Raw genomic sequence first — 21,507 nt, forward strand, 5'->3', positions numbered from 1 at the left:
TTCAGTCCCATAAGTAGAAAGGTGATCAAAAGCCATCTGGAGGAGAACAATCTGAACACCATCAGCAAGGCAACTTGAAACAGCAACTGCTTCTCAACAGAGAGGCAAAGGAAGGCATCCCGAACAAAAAGGAGTTAATGGTCTGGTATACTGAACTAGGCTACAATGAGCCACAGCCTCGAGCCACAAGAGTGGAACAAAGAAACCTTCATTCACTTCCATGGACTATTCTCTGCTTAGTGCTACTGTGAAGCAACCTTCAACTATTTGACTACAGAAGCCATCGCAGCTGCTGAACCTGGCTTCAAGTTTCAACCCCTTCAGTTCAGAAAAGAAAATGTTCAAGGAAGTCAGGTCTGAAATGATAATAGTAACCGATCTCATTTTCATCTTCAGACATTCCTTTTATCCTTGTTTAAAATCTTTGTGTATATATTTTCCCTAATTATTGGCACTTTTGTTTTTACTCAAGGGACTTTCAGTCAATTTTTATCAAATTGGCTGCAAATGTTAACTATGATGACTGACTATTCCACAAAGCTGTGTCAAATATACTGGAACTCCTTGTGATTTACCTCCTGTCTCCTGCTCAACAATACATACACTTGAGTTTTCAAACCTTTTGAGGGTTCAACAAAATTCAACAGAATTCAAGACTTCTTGAATTACCTTGTGATCAACTTTGAACACAACACAGTCTAATTGTCTGCTTTTGGTCATGGCTTTCAGAAGCCAATTTCTAAGAACTCCTTACACCTACTTTAAAGACAAAGTAACTACCTTTACAAAATATGTATAATTTATACATTCAGCCACTCATTTCATTATTACTGCCAAGCACATCTATTTATAAATTCCTCCATGACAGTCAAACCTGAAACAATTAGGTGGAATTAACAGTCATTCACTGTCAATTTCTGCAGCCAGAACCTATCTCAACATTAGTTTTTTTTCTGCTGTCTGTCTGCCAAGTTGGGATGGCATGTGGCTCAGTGGTTAGCAGTGTTGCCTCTCAGTGCCGGAACCCAGATTCAATTCCAGCCTTGGGTGACTGTATGTGGAGTTTTCACATTCTCCCTGTGCCGGCTTGGGTTTCCTCCCACAGCACAAAGATGTGCAGGTTAAGTGGTTGCTTGCCATGCTAAATTGCACTGTGTTGTGCAAGCTAGGTGGGTTAGCTATAGTAAATGCAGGGTTACAGAGAGATGGTGGGGTGGTGTGATGCTCTTCGGAGGGTCTGTGCAGACTCAATGGATTGAATAGCCTCTATCTGCAATGTAAGGATTCTATTATTCTACATCCCTCCTCAACCCTCATAGCTGTTGCCTCGCTCATCCCTCAGTTGTGCTGCCCTCTGTGAAAGGGAGTTGCATGGTCAGCATTTTAATGGGAATAGGGTCAAGAGAGACACAGTGAATTCAGAAGGCTCAAATGTGTTATAGATCTGCGGAAATAGCAGCAAAAGAAATCAACAAAGGCAACAGATCAGATAGTGTCAATCATACTGAAAGGAATTCATGAGCTCCTTGCTCTTGTTGAAGACAAGGGTAGATGTAACTGGCAAGAGCAGTTTAAAAAAATATTCAAGAGACCCTTGAATAGTGAGCAGCTTTGGCAGACAAATTAGCACCCAACAAGGCTTTGTGGTCCAGCAAGATCTGACAATGAATAGGTAAATAAGTTGCCATCCATCTCTGTTCAAATTTGAGTCTTAGATTAGTCAACTTGAATACATCATTTTGAATACATCAATTTGATGATGAAATTTAGATGGATGAAATCAAATTCATCACATACAATGAACGACTTTTTGAACCATGACTATTATCTAGGCAATTACAGCAATCTGCTAGGGCAAAGGAAGGTCCAGCAATGTCAATTAGACTGATTACAACTAATCTGATTTCTTGTTGCTATTGCTAAAGTAGTATCATCCAGGACAGGTCCCAATATCTTTCTTTGAATAATGTCTTTTAAAATTATAATATCCATCTTAACATAAAATACCAGATAAACTGTGCACTAAATTCAAAAGCTATGTATGGAGAGATATTAAGGACAGGGTGATTAGTTTAAATTCACATTCAAACACCACATCTTCAATAATACATCAAATCTCTCTGTTACACTGAAGTGAAAGCTCAGATTCTAGTCTTGAACCCACTAAAATTGAGAGCTACATTACAAATGTGTATCCAAATTATATTGTACAAAGTATTTAGCCATGTACGCTGATCAATCTCAGGCAACACGGTAGCTCAGTGGTTAGCACTGCTGCCTCACAGCGCCAGGGACCCGGGTTCGATTCCAGCCTCGGGTGACCGTCTGTATGGAGTCTGTACATCCCCCCTGTTTCCTCTGGGTGCTCTGGCTTCCTCCCACAATCCAAAGATGTGCAGCTCAGGTGAACTGGCCATGCTAAATTGCCCAAAGCGTTAGGTGCATTAGTCAGGGTTAAATATAGGTTAGGGGAACGGGTCTGGGTGAGTTACTCTTTGGAGGATCGGTGCGGACTTGTTGGGCTGAAGGGCCTGTTTCCATACTGTGGGGAATCTAATCTAAACCTTCTCTCCAGCTTATATTGCAACAAATTCCGATGGTCCAACTCTACTGTCCTACTTCCAGAATTGCCTTAACTTTCAACAATAAATGCAGTAAAAACCAGTGTTAAAATAGCAAAAAGGATTAGTATGACTTTTAAATATTTTAATGGCATCTACACATCTGGGTCCAATTCATCACACTCCTTGAGCACTTAGTTTTAGTTTTGCTTTGTCTCAACTCTCCGCATGGAGTTTCTCACATAAGTTGACTAAGTTTATTTCGCAATATAAACTGGTCTACGCATAGCAGAATAAAATTTTCTTGGTCGCATTAGAGCTAAAAGGAAAATCATGACTTAATAAAATACATACAAAATCATTAAGGCCTATGACAATTGTTCTAACAATGATACTTCAAGCTTCCTGCCATCCACACAACTCCGCCACTTAAAGTGAAAGATAAAATGAAATTGAAGTTGAAAACTCACCTTTTATGTTTGCTTTAATGTAATTATTCAGATTAAGTTCTCCCGGACAGTCAATTAGTAGATTTGCTGCCGGTTCTAAGCCAAGCTGACGTGCCTGCTGAGCTTTTGTCTTCTTACTTCCACTTTTATAAGGAGCAAACTGAAAACAGACAAGCAATGATTTAGACGACTGCAAATTGTAATTCAAGCAAATAAATTGCAAGTTGTGCAGAAACATAACAATTTTGTTAAATCTGTTTTTGAAATAAAGAGTGAAGTAAAGCACTAGGTTGGGTTAGCAGATCAAAGTACAAAATTAAAAAGTTATAAAATATTGTCGTCTACAACTTGAACAGTGCCAAGAAGAGAAACATATTGCCAAAGCTTATGTTTTACACTCAGAACTTAAATTTCAAATGATCATAACAATCTATCCCAAAGAAAAAAGGATGCTGATTGGTTAGCAAGTCAATTCTGATTGGCTGAAGCACTGCCGCAAAAAAAAAGTTGCAAACTGTAGGGTCTTCAACTTCCTAAGTAATTCAGAAAATGTCTCTGGCTTAAACATATTCCTAAATTAAAACAAGGAACTGTGGTTGCTGGAAATCTGAAGCCAAAACAGAAATTGCTGGAGTAACTCAGCAGGTCTGGCATCTGAGCAGAGAAACTACAGTTAACAATTCGGGTTCAGTGACCTGTTCTGAAGAAGGGGAATTGTGTGGCGACACATGCTATAAGACTGGCCTCTTCAACAATCCTGTAAATACAACCTTAACCATCTGCTCATTTGCAAGCTTGGTTCAGAAATAGAGTCCACCAAGCATATCCTGAGTAGCAATAACTATCCTGATTAATAATTGCTTGCTGTGAATCACACAAACTCATGAAAGGCCCAAATACCACCACTTCCAAACCTGAAAGTTACTCACTCTACCTCAAACTGCCCTGATATCTCAAAATTTGAACAACAGATTAAGCAAGCTTTTTCACACCAGTACTGGGCGGCGTCTATGCAAGCAGTATTTTTCCTTAACAGGAACTACTGTCAGTTCAAAAAGATATTTTGCCAACCACATATTTAAGCAATGTCTTGAATTTCAGTCCCAACAAAATGGCAAGTGTGTAGGCTGCATATCCCAGCAGTGCACTAACTCTATCAAACACCATATTCATTCAGTTGTTCATAATAGGCAGGGTGGCGACCACACTTAATTGGCCCATGTTTGCAAAAACTAAAATAAAATGTTGGCTGTTCAATGTGATTCTTCAACCAGGCAACACAATGAACAATCCAAAGTATGGTAACCGCTACACCATGTCACAAAGCTAGTGCTTTTTCTAAAAAGCTATTCCTTTTCTTAAGGATACTGTGTACTTGGCTTTCTTTCAGATGGGTCGTAAAAAAGACCAGGCTCTGAATCAGCTGAAGTGGTACAGAAATGAAATGGGTATTGGGAGGACCTTTATTTGTACATAAACAGATGGGACCTTAGGCCAAAGCTTTTATGCTTTACAAGTAACCGGTACAATGAAAGGGGAGTGGTCAGTCCTGGAAGCTGAATTCTGGTTTTCAGTCAGTTGCAGCAGAGTCTGAATGGAAGGAGGCTGAAAACCTCGCTCTCTCTCTCTCTCTCTCTGTGCACTGCTGTTTTGACCTGCTTGTGCCATGGTTTATAGGGTGCGCTAAAGCATGTGTGTGTTTTCAGAACAGTATAATTGAGTCTAGTTTGGATAGACTGAGTTCTGTGGGTATTCTATATTCTGTTCTTGGTGTTTCATTCCATAATTTTGTGAATCAATTTTTGTCTATTTTAAAACCTGGTAGTCAACCTAGCTAACCTACTCCAGATAAATTTCACTGTACACTTACCGAAACAAATAGTAAAGTTACGGTTTGGGCTGCCTGCTTAAGAATGTTTATGAGTAGTCTGGCCTAGTCCATAACAATCAATAACTAATGCAAGATAATCAATCAGTCACGCTCATCATGTGGGTCATTTACATTTGCTAGAAGTGACATACATTCAAGCTTCGCAATCCATTCTCTGTAAACAAAAGAAATATATTCAAGGTGCCTTGTATTATTTTGTTGTGATCATTTGGAATTCTTACATCTGCCATGATGAGCAAAGTGATTATAGTTATTACATAAAAGTATTACTCAAGTTTCCATTTGTAGTTCTAACCACTAATCAGAAATGCAAAAATAATTCAAAGGATCAGAAATGTGAATTCAGAAAAAAAGTGCGTAGGAAATTTAGTTCATACAACTGCTGGGCAGTTTGTGTGATTCAATTGAAACCAAATTTTAAATAAATCAAACGTAATTTAGACAAATTGCTTTGAAACTAGATATTCACAAACTAAAATAAATAAATCAGGAATAAAACAAATGTTCTAAGCTTACTTTTGTTTTTACAAAGATTATAAAGCAGATTCCTTTCGAAATGTGCACTTACAAACCAACTATTTTACTAACCACATGTTCCACTTCTTCCACAGTCTGGCAGTTCAACAAAGCTTTATTTAAAAATGATGTAAGTTTTTCTTCTTTTGCTAATTTCTGGATGGCTGTGTGTGCTTTCTTTATTACTGTGCTAAAATAAAAAATAAATACCTTTAGTAACATAATGGTTTAAGGACTTCACACAAAAACTGGTCTGTGCAACTGATTCCCATCAAACAGGTAATTTAATAAAACTCAACCTGACCTGATGATTGCTCGCAACACAAAAGACTTGGCTGAAGCTGTTTAACGCCCAAACTGAGCTGCCAGAAGAGGGCTTTTCAGATACTCTGCAGGTCAGGAGTGGGGATCATGAATAGAAGAAAAGGATTGTGCAGTATGCCATCTTCTGGTACAAGATGAAACAACTACAATATCCAGAAAACAGCAGTCAGCCACTGTGGAAGAATGTCAATATCTGATTCATCCTTTGCCTCAAAAGGTTCTGATCTTCATTTCAGTTACTCAAAACTTCAGCTTAAGAAAACCAAATGCCTTCAACTTATCACAAATAGTTGTGCATTTTAATTATATTTTGTTAGATACAGACTACATTTGCACTGTATCCAATCAAAATTAATGCCCATGCATTACGAACACAAATGCTAATGTTGTTACTTTGGTGAACTAAAATACCTTAAAGTCATCTTTCTGAATTTTGTAGATTGTCAATCCTGCTATCCTGGGATGTTATTTCTGGTTTTAATTGCATAACATACTGAGGAAAACTAAACTAAAAGTAAGTTCAAAATGATAACATTCATAGAACTAGATCCAAACTTTTATTATTGCACTAAAAAAGCTAAAAGAAAAAGTAGGCAAACTCCATTTAATACTTGCTTTTATAATTAAATCTACAACTATAGGCAAATATTTCTCAAAAAAACTCAAAGAAGCCATATTTGTGTAAAAAAACAATTTTGTTTAAGGGAGGACATAGTACAATATTTCTTTATTGCTCAAGTTTCTTACGTCAATTCTTCAAGTGTCTGTTGTACTTCTCGCAAAGTATCAGCATCCATGTTGTTGGTAAGCTCTTTTCGATATCGGGCAATAAATGGAATAGTGTTTTCTTCCTTAAATAGACGAATGACATTTGCACATGCCCATGCATCTGTGTTTGTCCTCTCAGACAAAACCTAGAGGTACAACAGGTTCTATTAATATATCTATGGGTTCAAGTAACACTGGAGTCACACTGCTACACACATTATTGCCTCCTTAAATTAGAAGATTATTGAAAATATATAAACATCTCATGGTATCATCCATGTTAGGTCAATCAAGAGTAATTGGTCCAATGCTCCATTGCAAGTGCCTTTCTAATGTAACAAATATGAGGTCTAGAAGATTAAATTTAAAAATGCCAGAGCATAGATGAAGGAGGTCAAGTGACCTGTTGTCTGCCCAATAGTAAGCCTGGGTAATTTGATAGTTAGAAATCAAAGGAACGTAGATTATGAGCTGTGAAGATGAAACAAGGTATTTACACTTGAAGACAATGGGGTTTACAAGGAATAAATAGTGAATCTCCCAACATCCCAGAAAGGTGTTTGAGATATTGTTTGTAAATAGTTGTGCTATAATTTATCCATTTACTCCTATTACAAGAGCAACTTGGGATTCAGGGTAGCTAATTAGTATTTCTAAATGGATAGAAGACTAATATTTTAAATTATTTGAGGAACACAGCAGAAGAAACCAATTTTGAGATCAGTTTATATGCTATATTACAAATAAATGAACAGGTCGAGGTTCAGTGTGGTCAACAGAAAAAGACATTTGGCCTTGTGAGCTACATAAGCCAAATATTAGACAAGGATGACCTCTAATCAGAAAGCCACATCTTGCAGCTTTCTCCAAATTCTAGGACACTCATTCTGATGTGGCCAGGGGTGAGAAGAATCATCAGAATAGGCTTTACTGCCAGTGGTTATTTTAAGATATGCTTCAAAAGCTGAAGGTGGTGCCCAGATAGAGCCAGGCAAACTTACAACTGGGAAAAATGAGGAAAATAGGAACCCATTAGAAGGTACAAATAATAGTGTTCGCTAAAAGGGCTAATTCTATGGAGGGTGCAATAGTGCATAAGGAGACTGTCAAGAGTTTTGTCATTGTTAATAAATTACTAAAAAAAACTGTGAATTTAAAATGTAAAGTCTAGTCAGATCATTCTTTCAGCTAACAACTGGAAGCTTGAATCTCTCAAAAAGAGATTGCAACACTGGCTTCATCCCAAACTCACCCCACCCTTTTCCACCATAGCCATAGTGTAATGAAAAGAAACAGATTTAGCTGATAATACTTCGTCTGTTCTAAAAAGTGAGATTACCAACAAGAGCACTATTTTTGAGCGAAGTATCAATTTCCTGGAATCACAAAGGCTTCCCATCCCTAGCTACTGTTTAACAACAGTAGTATGCAGAAAACAAATGGGGCATTGGGAAGAACTTAAATTGAATGGGCTGCCAATACATAAGGGTTGAAATCCAAAGAGACCAAACTCTGAATAAATAATTTTGGAAGGATACAACACAGGAGGCATTTTTTTTTAAAAAGTAGTATTTTTTGGATGTGGGTAACTATATCAAGATGACATTTGTCCTAATTGAAACCAACAAATTAACTGAAGCTTAGCTATTTACCATGGTGGGACTTGAGCACTCAACCCTCAGAATTACTCAGTTCACTACATAACTAATAAGCTATAGCATCTGTTGTAAAGGAGAAGCATGGATTAATTTAAAATCAAGTTATAGCTTTAAGTTAGAGGCAATGCTGGAATTCAGAAGCCAATGTGTAAAATAGTTTTTGGTTTTACACTGCCGTAACCTTCTTATATCAAGCAATTATTTGGCGTAAACAACAGTTGGAGTAACAAGTCAGTAGTGAGGCAATGAATAGTTTAGGGACTCATGTCAGATAAGCAGCGATGCAACACATGTCCTACCTCATTTTATAATATCATGTGAACTGAATACTAAAGGTAATTCAAGCACACAAGATAAATCTGTATTATTGCAACTATTTATTTTTTAAAAACTCTTCAAAATTCAAACTTTGACAATAATACCATTCCTCATGTGCTGTAATTGAACAAAGGAACATAAACATTAGGGACATGAATAAACAAGCCTTTCAAGTCTGCTCTATCATTCATTAAGATCAATTGATGCGCATACCTGGGTTATATTCCAGTTCATTTGCGTTTCCCCAATTTCTACACATCCTCTTTGTAGTTTTACTGGTTTCCCAACTGGACAATTCTCAGTCTTCTGCTTTTTTAAAGCTGGTTCCTCCCATGTGAAAGACACATCCGGTTCTTCCTTGATTTTCCTGTTATCCAAATATGTGCTTGTTGATGGTTGCTCCACCTTAACCACACAATGTTCATTTTCTTTTTTAATTTGTATTGCAGGTTGCGGAGTCATCTGTTCCACGTTTTTAAAATTTTGCTTAATTTGCAAAGATAATTTATCTTCATTGTTATTCAATACTGTTGGTTGACCCTGTCAGATAAACAGCACAAGACATACGGAAATGAAGCAAATCATTTGAAAACATTTACAGTTTAGTGTTAATTCTAGACAAACCTAACCAATCAATTTCACTACTTCCAAAAAAACAAAATCAAATGCACACACTACACTTTTAGTTTCCTGAGTTTAGTGAGAATATCAACAATGATCTATAAAAGGAGAACTGATTCCTGCTCTCCTGTTACTTTTTTATCCCTTGCAATTCCCAACTCTTGAAATCATGAATGCCTAGTTGGACCTCTTATCACAATCCAGTAAATCCAGCATCCATTATTCATGTGTGTGCTGATTCAATGGTGATGGAATGGGAACAGGAATATCAAAACCATCCTCACTTATATTCTCAAAGGGGCGTGCTTAAGAAAGAAATCAGGAAGACAAAGAGGGGGTATGAGATAGCATTGACACATAAGGTTAAGGATAATCCAAAGAGGTTATACAAATACTTTAAACACAAGAGTGTAACTAGAGAACAGGGTAGGGCCTCTTAAAGATCAAGGAGGTTGTCTCTGTGCTGAACCCCAGAATATGAGAGAGATACTAAGTGAATATTTCAAGTCAGTTTTTACTGTGGAGAAAGAAATGGAGTCTAGAGAATGCAGAGAAATAAACTTTGATGTTTTCAAAACAGTTCACATTATAGAAGAGGACGTTCAGGAGGTCTTAAGGAATATAAAAGTGGATAAATCTCCTGGATCAGATCTAAATGTATCCCAGATATTATGGGAAGTAAGAGAGGAAACTGTGAAACCCTTTGCAGAAATATTTGCATCATCTTTAACTAGAGGTGAGGTGCCTTATGACCGGAGGGTGGCTAATGCTGTCCCTGTTTAAGAAAGGTTGTAAGGAGAAACCAGGGAACTATAGATCGGAGTCTGACTTCAGTTGTTGGTAAATTTTTGGAGGTGATTACAAAAGATAGGATTTATGGACATTAAGAGGGGCAGAAATTGTTTGCCCGAAACGTCGATTCTCCTGTTCCCTGGATGCTGCCTGACCTGCTGCGCTTTTCCAGCAACACATTTTCAGCTCAGAAATTGATTAGGGACAATCAGCATGGTTTTCCGCAAGAAAAATCGTGTCTCACCAGCCTGAGTGAGTTTTTTGATAATATTACCAAAAAGATTGATGGCAGCAGTGCAGTAGATGCTGTTTATTTGGACTTTAATAAAGCCTTTGACAAGGTCCTGCATGGTAGGCTAATTAGTAAAGTTAGGCCACATGGGATTCAGGGTGAGCTTGCCAATTGGATACATAATTGGCTTAAAGGTAGAAGATGGAGTAATAGTGGAGGCCTGCTTTTCGGACTGGAGGCCTGTGACCAGCGATGTTCCACAGGGATCAGCTCTGGGTCCTCTTTTGTTTGTCAGTTATTTAAATGATTTGGATGAGCATGTAGAAGGCATGGTTAGTAAGTTTGTGGACAACATCAAAATTGTTGGCATAGTAGACAGTGAAGAAGGTTTTTTACAAAAGAATCTTGATCAAATCGGCTGATAAATAGCAGATGGAATTCCATCTAAATAAAGGCGAGGTATTGCATTTTGGCACAACGAACAAGGATAGGACTTATCGAATTAATGGTAGCATAGTGTTGTAGAATGGAGGGACCTGGAGTACAGGTACATAATTCTTTGACGTTTGCATCAGATATAGTCAGTGTTGTTTATAAAGGCGTTTGGCACACTTGCCTTCATTGCTCAGTCATAGAGTCATAATCATAGAGATGTACAGCATGGAAACAGATCCTTCGGTCCAAACTGTCCATGCCAACCAGATATCCCAATGCAACCTAGTCCCACCGGCCAGCACTCGACCCATATCCCTCCAAACCCGTCCTATTCATACACCCATCCAAATGCCTCTTAAATGTTGCAATTGTACCAGCCTCCTCCACTTCCTCTGGCAGCTCAATCCATACATGTACCACCCTCTGCGTGAAAATGTTGCCCCTTCGGTCTCTTTTATATCGTTCCCCTCTCACCCTAAACGTATGCCGTCTAGTTCTGGACTCCCCGACCCCAGGGAAAAGACTTTGTCTATTTATCCTATCCATGCCCCTCAATTTTGTAAATCTCTATAAGGTCACCCCTCAGCCTCCAACACTCCAGGGAAAACAGCCCCAGCCTGTTCAGCCTCTCCCTGTAGCTCAAATCCTCCAACCCTGGCAACATCCTTGTAAATCTTTTCTGAACCCTTTCAAGTTTCACAACATTTTTCCGATAGGAAGGAAACCAGAATTGCATGCAATATTCCAACAGTGGCCAAACCAATGTCCTGTACAGCTGCAACATGGCCTCCCAACTCCTGCACTCAATACTCTGACCAATAAGCGAAAGCATACCAAACGCCTTCTTCACTATCCTATCTACCTGCGACTCCACTTTCAAGGAGCTATGAACCTGCACTCCAAGGTCTCCTTGTTCAGAGGACCTTACCATTAAGTGTATAAGTCCTTTGAGCATAGGAGTTGTGAAGTCATGTTGGAGATTGTACAGGACAGTGATGAGGCCTCTTCTGGAATACTGTGTCCAATTCTGGTCGCCCAATATAGGAAGGACATTATCAAGCTGGGAGGATTCAGAAGAGATTTACCAGGATGTTGAGGTGTATGGAAGGTTGAGTTGTTAACGAAGGCTAGATAGGCTGAAACTTTTTTCACTAGAGTGTCGGAGATTGAGAGACAATCTGATAAGAAGTTTATAAAACAATGAGAGGTATAGGTGCAGTTAATGAGAGTTGTCTTTTCTCTAGGATGGGGGATTTCAAGACTCGGGGGCACATTTTTAAGATGAGAGGAGATAGATTTAAAAAAGACATGAGAGGAAATTTTTTTTAAACACCAAGGGTGGCTCACGTCTGCAATGAACTTCCCGAGGAAGTGGTAGATGTGGGTACAATTACAATGTTTAAAAGACATTTGGATAAGTACATGATTAGGAAAGGTTTGGAGGGATATGGGTCAGGAGTAGGCAGGTGGAACTAGTTTAGTTTGGGATTATGTTCAGCACGGTCTGGTTGGACCAAAGGGTCCGATTCCATGCTGTATGACTAAAAGCCACATACACATTTTCAACAGGATGAAGTGAATTGAATTTATTGTCACGTGTACAGAGGCACAGTGAAAAGCTTTGTCTTGCGAACAATACAGGCAGATCACAGAGTTAAATAGCATAGATACGTAAATAATAAGTAAACAGCTGCAAAACAAAAACACAGGTACAGGTGATTGCTAAGAGTTTGTGAGTCCATTCAATATTCTAACAGTAGGGTAGAAACTATTTCGAAATCATCTGGTGCGTGTTGAGGCTTCTGTACCTTCTCCCCACTGGTAGAGGTTGTAGAAAAGCATTACCAGGATGGGATGGATCTTCGAGAATGCTGGTGGCCTTTCCTCGACAGCGGGCCTGGTAGATGGATTCTACAGATGGGAGGTTGTGATTGTCTGGGCCAAGTTCACCACTCTGTAACCATCTCCGATCGTGAATGGCAGAGTTGCAATACCAGGTAGTGATACATCCAGACAGAATGCACTTGATGGCACATCTGTAACAGTTGGCCAAATTTGCCAAATTTCCTCAGCTGCTCAAGGAAGAGACGACGTCGTCGTTGGGCCTTTGTAACTAGTGCATCCACATGAAGAGTCCAAGAAAGCTTGTTGTGGAGAACGACTCCAATGAATTTGTCACTCTCCACTCTTTCCACCTCTGTGCTGTTAATGTGTAGGAGATATGAGTAACATCTTGCCGAAAGTCAATAATGAGTTCCTTGGTTTTGCCGGCATTGAGAGCTAGGTTATTCTCAGTGCACCATTTTTCCAGGTCTTTCACCTCCCGCCTGTAGTCTGTTTCGTCACCATCTGAGATTTAACCGACTATGGTGGTGTCATCAGCTAACTTGTAAATGACATTAGTCTGGTATCTGGCGACACAGTCATGGGTATACAGAGAGTACATTAGGGGGTTGAGTACGCATCCCTGAGGGGCTCCAGTGTTGAGCGTTAGTGAGGATGAAATATTATCCCCAATCTTCACTGATTGTGGCCTGTGGGTCAGGAACCTGAGGATCCAGTTGCAGAGAGTGGGCCTTAGTCCGAGATCATTAAGTTTAGTAAACAGTCTTGAGGGGATAATAGCCTTGAAGGCTGAACTGTAGTCAATGAGTAGGATTTTTATTTAGCTGTTCTTGGTGTCAAGATGTTCTAGGGAGGAGTGAAGGGCAAGTGATACGGCATCTAACGTGGATAAGCAAATTAGAGTGGGTCAAGAGTAGTGGGAAGGCTGGAGTTGATTAATGCCACACCAGCCTTTCAAAGCACTTCATGACCACCGAAGTTAGGGCCACTGGGCGGTAGTCATTGAGACATGCTGCATGAGCCTTCTTAGGCACAGGGATGATGTTGGCCCTCTTGAAACAGGCAGGGACAGCGGCCTCTGCAGGGAGAGGTTGAACATGTCAGAGAAGATCTCTGCCAGTTGGCGCATGCTCTGAGCGCACGGCATGAAAACTGATCTGACCTCTGACGCAGTGACTATTGGGATAGGTTCATTAGGACTTGTCAGAGTAGGTATTACCTCTGCCGAAATTCTGCTCAAAGCGAGCACAGAAGGCATTGAGACGATCTGGGAGAGATTTGTCATCGTCTGCTATCTTGCACTGTCTCTTTATAGAACCTGCAATTGCTGTTTATCATTCAGATGTGGGAGCTGCAAAAATTTTCCCTTTCATAATCTAGGGTCCTACCAGATTAATGTAACTGGGAATCAAATCAAGAACTCCAACATTTAACTGGATAAACAGCAGCTTGGAGTTTCCATGAGCACATTTTAAAAGTTAATTTATCAATTCTGCATTATCTTACAATTTGGATATATCCACCATCATTCAGCATTTTAACTTTATTTATAATTGTGGCAAATTTTCAATTATTTCAATTATTTTAAAGCATTTCAAAGTTGCAAATCTTTGTAAAAGAACATATCACTCATTATGTTGGTACATAAACCTATTTTAGCATGAACTAATTTAAAAAAAAAAGATTAAACTTAGGCCCAGAGTTCAAATATGCTTGGGTACACAGAAATATCCTGTAGCACCTACTTCCCTGAAGATTGACAATGTGAATGCTCAACTTTGTCATTTCCTTATTCATCAACCCTTTGGCAGCTCATTGTTCGGTATTGTCCATATAAAGTGGAAGTCACAAGTCTTGAAATTTTATAAGCCAGAAATGTTAACTCAGTTTTTAGTCAACAGAGATCCCTGCATGATCTGCCAAGTATCTCGAGCTAGTGTCGATTTCAGTTCAGAGTTCTGGCATCTGCTGTATTTTGCCTTTTTGTCACAGGTTTTGTTCCCTAGCTGTGTTTGCTCAACCAATTTCACCAAGAATGACAATACATCACCAGCAATGAATGAAATGTAGGAGGTGAGAGGAGGGTGGTGGCAGTTGTTTGGATCTAGCGGGACTGACAAATGTTTCCATTCAGGGATTTTTCTCCAAATAACCAATTCTGAAGAGAGATAACAGCAAACTTTGGATGATTAAAAAATATAACGTTCTCAGGAGATGTGCTTTGGTGTACCAGATTGCAGACAGCTGGTAATATGATACTTGTTTATTCTGCTGACTTTCCCTACCCCACCATTAACTGAGATCTCTAAACAAAGGCATAGTGGTCTCAAGATTTGTGACAGTCACTCTGAAGCAAGCTGCTTGAAACTGAATTAAAAAAAGAGAGTTTGTCTTTCTTTTTTCCCCATTTTCCACTTTGCAAGAAGCAACTTTTACTTCCCACAGATGATACAACCATATTTCTCATCTTGGTTGTATGATCTCATATCTTATTCCACAGACACAATATGTCAGTGCATTACCAGGATGCCCAATACTAAATATGCTCTTGAAACCTGACGGTGTACGTTTCCTTACCATTACAGTAGGATCCACTTTGGTCTTTTCTGGTGTATTTTTCCTGTTCTTTTTAACTGCTGTCTTTTTTGGAGATCTTTTCACCGATGTCTTTTTTATATCTGTACTTCCTGCTTTAGACTTGACTTGCCTTTTTGCAATCATTGGTCTTGCTGTAGATTTCTTTGGTTTCCTTGCAATTTTATTTTTTGGAATCCATTCTTCCTCCTCCTCTTCAGAATCAGATTCTGAAGTTCTATGCAAAGATAATTATAACCAATTCAATAGAAAATAATGTCATATAAAAGAATACATTCCATTCCATTCTCTTTCTTTTCCAAATGCAGTGACTCATGCTCTATGGACAACTGCCATACTATACGCTGCGAAAGCTAACTCATTCAAGTCACCTATTCTTGAGCTATAGCTGAGGAAAGAAACCATCCAGCCGATTCAATTGCAGAAACATCAAATTTAACCCTGTCTATACTTTCCATCGAGGGTTTACTGGATTCTTTACAAAAGGTTTTTGTTTGCTGAATCAGAGCAACCAGGATATTTACTACTAACTCGATTGATACTGCCTAATCAGAAAAATCAGCCAGTATTGCCCCATCCAAACAGCATACATATTTTGCTTGGAATGTGTCTGGATAGTTCAATATAAAAACATGGCTTTTTTTCTGCCCATTAGTAGTGTACAGGGTGCAAAAGAACAATCTAGAATAATTCTTGGGTAATGCTGCAAAACATTCCATTTCATTGTAGAATTTTGAAATTATCAATCATTTGTAGTACATCATTACACCCCAGTTCTTTAGCAGATAATCATATCTCACTGTAGGAAAAAACAAATATAGTCCAAGGTGTTATGCATTTCTTTTATTTAGGGTCGACAGTAACAGCCCCAACACAAGTATTTCTCAACCTCAAGCTCAGAGAGATCAGTCCTAATTTCTACGATACAGGCTGTGGGTTTCGACCACCAGCTGATCCCAATCCATCACTCTCAAGTCTCTACAACAAAGTATCTCTATTCACAATTTATATATATTAAACAGAAGGCATTATCACATTTTTATCTATGTACATAGATGGTCTAGGACACAGCACATAAAAAAGTCTAATGCCAGTGATCAGATAACCCCAATTTGGCTAACACCTTCATTCATGTGTTGACTTCTGCTTGTCCTGTCTGACCGACCCATCACATGCCTATCCAATACTGTTCTTAATTTGATGATCTAACTTCCCCTAATGTCATTTCATGGAACACCTTTCATTCAACTTGCAACATGTGTGAGATTTTGGGAGCACTTAGAAAAACAGCCATGTCAGTATCAGGGTAGCTTGTGGCTTTATTACAGTTTCCCAAGGCAATGGGATCCAAACTGGCCCTGCTCAAAAAAAAAAATCAGGATTACCTACCTATCAACATATCACTTTTGCACCCAAAATCTCTTTTTGTGACGTTAGACATCACTTTGCCTTTTCCCTCCCATTTCCCACTACCTCAATACACCCTACCCTGACAGAAAAAAATATAGTATTTTCATTGCCAGCCAGCTCCAATCTTTACATGACAGCTTTGAATGAGATATAAGAATTTGTTGAAAAAGATTTGGGTGACTTTAGCCACCGGGATCAGTGTCGGGGCCAACAATTATTTTCAATATACATTAACGACTTGTATGATGGAAGTGAATTTACCAGCGCCAAGTTCAAAGATGACACAAAAATAGGTAGGAAAGGAAGCAGTGATGATGACACAGTGTCCACAGCCAGCATAAGCAAGTGGATAAAAACTTGACCTATGGAATACAATGTCAGAAAATTTAAGCTTATGTATTTCGGCAGAAAGAACCGATCAAAATACTATTTGTCATGAAGAAAGAATGCAGAAATGTGCAAAGTAGGTTCACTTGGCCAACTGTGGGTTTTGAGAGTTTTTTTTTAAATGAGGAGAGGTTAAGTGGTCTGGGTGCTTTGGAGTTTATAAGAATGAGAGGAGACCATATTAATACATGCAAGATCCTTAGGGAAGATGATAGGATAAATGCAGACAGATTGATTGTGGGAGAATCTAGGTCCCGAAGGCAGAATCTTAGGTGAAGAGTCACCCTTTAAGACAGAGGTCATGAGGAATGTCTTCTCTCAGAGGATAGTGAATCTGTAGAAGTGTGTGGACTGGATCATTAAGTATATTCAAGACTGAAGTACTCAGTTTTAAAATCAGTAAGAGAATCAAGGATTAAGGGGAAATAAAGTAAAGCAATGCGAAGTTGACAATTATCAGATTAGCCGTTATCTCATTGAATGGCACAGCAAGTTTGATGGGCTGAATGGCCAAAGTCTGCTTCTACATCTCTTTGTTTAATCCTAACCACTCAAATACATTTTATTGTTTTAAGTATACGTATACAGGCCCATCGGTCCAGGAGGAGAAAGGCTCCCTGTGACAGATCACAGGAGTGCAGTGATACAAATGCCCCACAAATTGTCTGGCTCTCACTACCAGCCAGCTGCTATTTTCTGCAAAGTTCAGGCATTCAGCTGATAGGGCCTTGGACTGCTACACTGAGGATGGTTGAGAAAGGATACTCACCACATGCCAATTTCAGTCCTAGTTTATAGTCATTATGTTGATGAATTTTTGCAAAATAAAAATCTTGAAGATTCATAATTTAAGCAGTTTTCATATATCAATACATATACATATTTATGTAAAGGCAAACATTAAGCACAAGAAATGTTAATTAAAAATACTTGATTCTTAACTGAAAACAGACTGATAGAAATAGTAGCCTATCACTGCAGATTGATGCACAACAGGTCTTGTAAGTAGGGGTTATTCAATTTTATAGAGATTACATTTTAAACAAAACAAATTAAAACAATCTAATGCATTGAAAATCAAATGTTTAACTATTCATCTTGTAAACTATCAGAAGGAATTCTCACTACAAGTTTAAAATTTCAACTGTTTGAAGAACTGCACTTACGCATTAAGAAATGAATCATCATCTTCTGAAAATGGTCGCTTTTGACTTAACTTTGTTATTCCCGACATCTGTAAATTAATTTGAATCAGTTTCATTTTAATCTGGAAAATGAAATTCATTTCACTTGTAGAGTAAAGTCTAATTAAACTAAGCAATGAAAGTAAGCAAGCAACACTCCATTACTGACACAATGTTTGTCATCAGCCGGTTTTTCTCTTTTTTTTCCTTAAATAATGGAGCATCAGTTGCAACATTCCAATTAAAATGCACAATTCCCAAACAAAGTATTTTGAAAATTAATCTTCAATTTTTCCTCTTCACTGAATAAGAGTTGCCTCTCCTCATATGGTCTTGTGCCAGTTACCCTTTTTATTTCTAAATCCTTATTACTAACTTTATAAATTACCAAATACAATCACATCCAAGATCAAAATATTAAGTGCAGAGGTGAATTATTAAATTTGCTTCCTCACAGACAAATTATGTAATATTTCAGTCATACATTACTTTTTTTGTTTGCAGGTCCCACTTAGGCATAAACCACTAAGGAAGAAAGCAGATGGCGAGCATACAACCAGATTTAAATTTAATTATATTGGAGATTTTAGATATTTTTAAATCAACCTGCTCAGAGGTATCATGATAGAGTCCATGATTGGACTCAGGTAGGACTTGAATCCAGACCTCTAACCCAGAGGTAGAAAGACTGCCACTGGCCACAAAAGCCCAGCTCTTTTAAGTATGTAAATTTACAACAAAACATTTGCAAATCTCAAATGGTTTTTGCTATTTAAATCCAAGTATAGGGACCTGAGGGGGTAACTTTTCTTTTACACAGACAGTGTGCAATGTGGAATGAACTGCCAGAGGAAACGGTAGAGCAGACACAGTTACAACATTTAAAAGACATTTGGATAGGTACCTAAATAGGAAAGGTTTAGAGGGATATGGGCCAAATGCAGGCAGATGGGACTAGTTTAGTTTGGGAAACTTAGTCAGCATGGACGAATTGGACTGAAGGGTCTATTTCCATGCTGTATAACTCTATGGCTCTGTTAAACATCCATATACAGCATGACCTGAACATTTAGGCTTGAGCTGTTAGTGGCAAGTGACATTCAAACCAGACAATGACCCTTGATTTTCAACAACACTACCATCACTGCAGCCACACAATCAACCGTGATGTTCATTGACACATCCTAGTTATTACCATTGACAATATGCTGAACTGGACCAGTCAAAAAAAATGTTGCAACTACAACAGAAGGCCAGAGGCAAGGAATTCTGCAGAAAATTACTCACTTCCGGATTCTTCAAAGCCTTCCTCCATCTAAAAGACCAAAGTCCAAATTGATGGAATATTCTCTACTTGCCTCGAGTGCAGCTCCATAAACACCAAGAAGCTTAATATCATTCAGAAAAAAGCAGCCTTCTTGATTGCAACTGTTTGCCAGTGTTTGATGAGGTGCCAACCTCTACTGTCTAGATGGTGAAGGTAAAATGTGTGGGATTATTACCACCCAAGAATTATCCATCACAGTCATTGGATTATAATTCTGGAACTCCAATCTTAACAGAACTGTAGGTGTTCCACACTACATACGCTGCAGAAATTCAAGGTGGTCGATGACAACACACAGGTCTAACCCACCACCAACCCTCAATCCCTCTCCTCTTTCAGAATTGTCATGGTAATTTTGTTTGTTTTCCAATCCTGGATAATTGGAAATATCCTGTGCTTAAATACTTGAAAATATTAGTAAGTTTTGAAAAGTTTTGAAAATATCAAAGCTATTGTCTTCACTCCCTGCCATAAGTTGCTTTGAAGAACTTTCTCTCCATAGCAGGTTTGTCTTTGAACCAGATGGGTCACAACTTTTGATTTCACATTCGACCCCAACTTGGAAAAATCTTCTGTCAAGATTGGAGTGGTGCTAAAAAAGTACAGCAGGTCAGGCAGCATCTGAGGAGGAGGAGGAAAATCGACTTTTCGGGCAAAAGCCCTTCCTGATGAAGGGCTTTTGCTCGAAAAGTCGATTTTCCTCCTCCTCGGATGCTGCCTGACCTGCTGCACTTTTTTAGCACCACTCCAATCTTGACTCTGATCTCCAGCATCTGCAGTACTCACTTTGCCTTGGAAAACCTTCTGCTGAAACCTTTTCCCTTGTGTTTGTTAGCTTTATGTTAGACTAATCCTGGATACCGTCCCTTTTTCTACCCTTTGCAACCTTGAGGACACTCGAAACTCCTATTCATGCCTTACTTGCACTGAGTTCCTGTTCACCCATCACACCTGCCCTAACTGACTTACAAAGGTTTCTGGCTAAGCAATATCTTGTTGCTAAAACTCTCTTCCACAGCTTCATACAACCTTATGAAATAAGAACAGAAGTAGGCCATTCAACCCCTCAAGCCTGATCTGCCATTCAGTAAGACCAAGACTGGGTCTATCAGCGTTTCAAATTCCACATTCCTGTATACTCTACTTGACCTCACACTGCTACCAGACTTAGAAAGATATTGCTGTTCCTTCGCTGTTGCTGGGTCAAAATGTTGGAAATCCCAACCCAGCAGCATTGTGGGTCAACCTACAACACAGTGGTTCAAGAAGACAGTTCATCACCACCTCCTCACAGGCAACAAGGGCAGACGACAAATGCTGGCCTAGCCAGTAACGTCCAAGTCCCATGAGCGTATAAAAGAAAAGACTTGATTGAATAAATGGCTGCTTCACCGAGAAGATGTGTCTTGAGCCTTGGATAATGATGTGGTAAATGGGCAAGTGCTGCATCTTCTACAAATGCATGGAAAAGTGCCATGGCGTCAGGAGAAGGTATTGGAAGTGGAGGAAGAGTTGACCACGGTATCCTGGAGGAAAAAGACCATGCGGAGTGCTGACAAAAGAGGTGGCAGAAATGGCAGCTTATGGTTTTTTTGGCTGAGAAGGCTTGTGGTGCAGAAACCAAGAACCTGGGAACCCTATCATTGTTGTGGGAGTGGGGGAATGGCCGAGGACAGAAGTGCAAAAAAATGTATCAGACATGACCGAGAGCTCTGTAAACCATGGTGACAGTGAATCCTCGGTTCAGGAGAGAGGTGGATATTTGTGAGGGCCGCCCTGTGGAAGATACGACAGAGAAGGAGAATCAGGAAGAATGGGATGGAGTCCTTACTGGAAGCAGTCTGAAAGGATGAACAGTCAAGATAACTGTAGAACTTGATGGGTATGTAATGTAGCCAGTATATTCCCACATGTGGAAACAAAGATTTTGAGGAAGGAGTGTAAGCAAATCAGAAATGGGCCAGGTGAAAGCGAACGCAATGTAGACATTGCAAGCAAAATTGATCATTTTTTCCAACTCCTGGCAAGACAGAGAAGCAGCACCAATTATGTCATTAATGTAGGGAGAAAGTGAGGTCTGCAGATGCTGGAGATCAGAGCTGAAAATGTGTTGCTGGAAAAGCGCAGCAGGTCAGGCAGCATCCAGGGAACAGGAGAATCGACGTTTTGGGCATAAGCCCTTCTTCAGGAATGA

General features: G+C 39.1%; 1 protein-coding gene across 1 annotated transcript in view; it reads right to left on the reverse strand.

Moving 5' to 3' along the window:
• srbd1 (S1 RNA binding domain 1) overlaps positions 1 to 21,507 on the reverse strand; it is a 269,810-nt gene that overhangs the window by 244,140 nt on the left and 4,163 nt on the right. The window contains exons 2-7 of the mRNA XM_043695659.1: positions 17,969 to 18,036; positions 14,988 to 15,222; positions 8,699 to 9,025; positions 6,489 to 6,655; positions 5,490 to 5,607; positions 3,032 to 3,170 (exon numbers count right to left, since the gene is read on the reverse strand). Of these exons, the coding sequence (XP_043551594.1) occupies positions 3,032 to 3,170; positions 5,490 to 5,607; positions 6,489 to 6,655; positions 8,699 to 9,025; positions 14,988 to 15,222; positions 17,969 to 18,036 (1,054 nt within the window). The remainder of the gene's footprint in view (positions 1 to 3,031; positions 3,171 to 5,489; positions 5,608 to 6,488; positions 6,656 to 8,698; positions 9,026 to 14,987; positions 15,223 to 17,968; positions 18,037 to 21,507) is intronic.

Source organism: Chiloscyllium plagiosum, chromosome 9 (assembly GCF_004010195.1).
Source record: "Chiloscyllium plagiosum isolate BGI_BamShark_2017 chromosome 9, ASM401019v2, whole genome shotgun sequence".
Lineage (NCBI taxonomy): Eukaryota > Metazoa > Chordata > Chondrichthyes > Orectolobiformes > Hemiscylliidae > Chiloscyllium > Chiloscyllium plagiosum.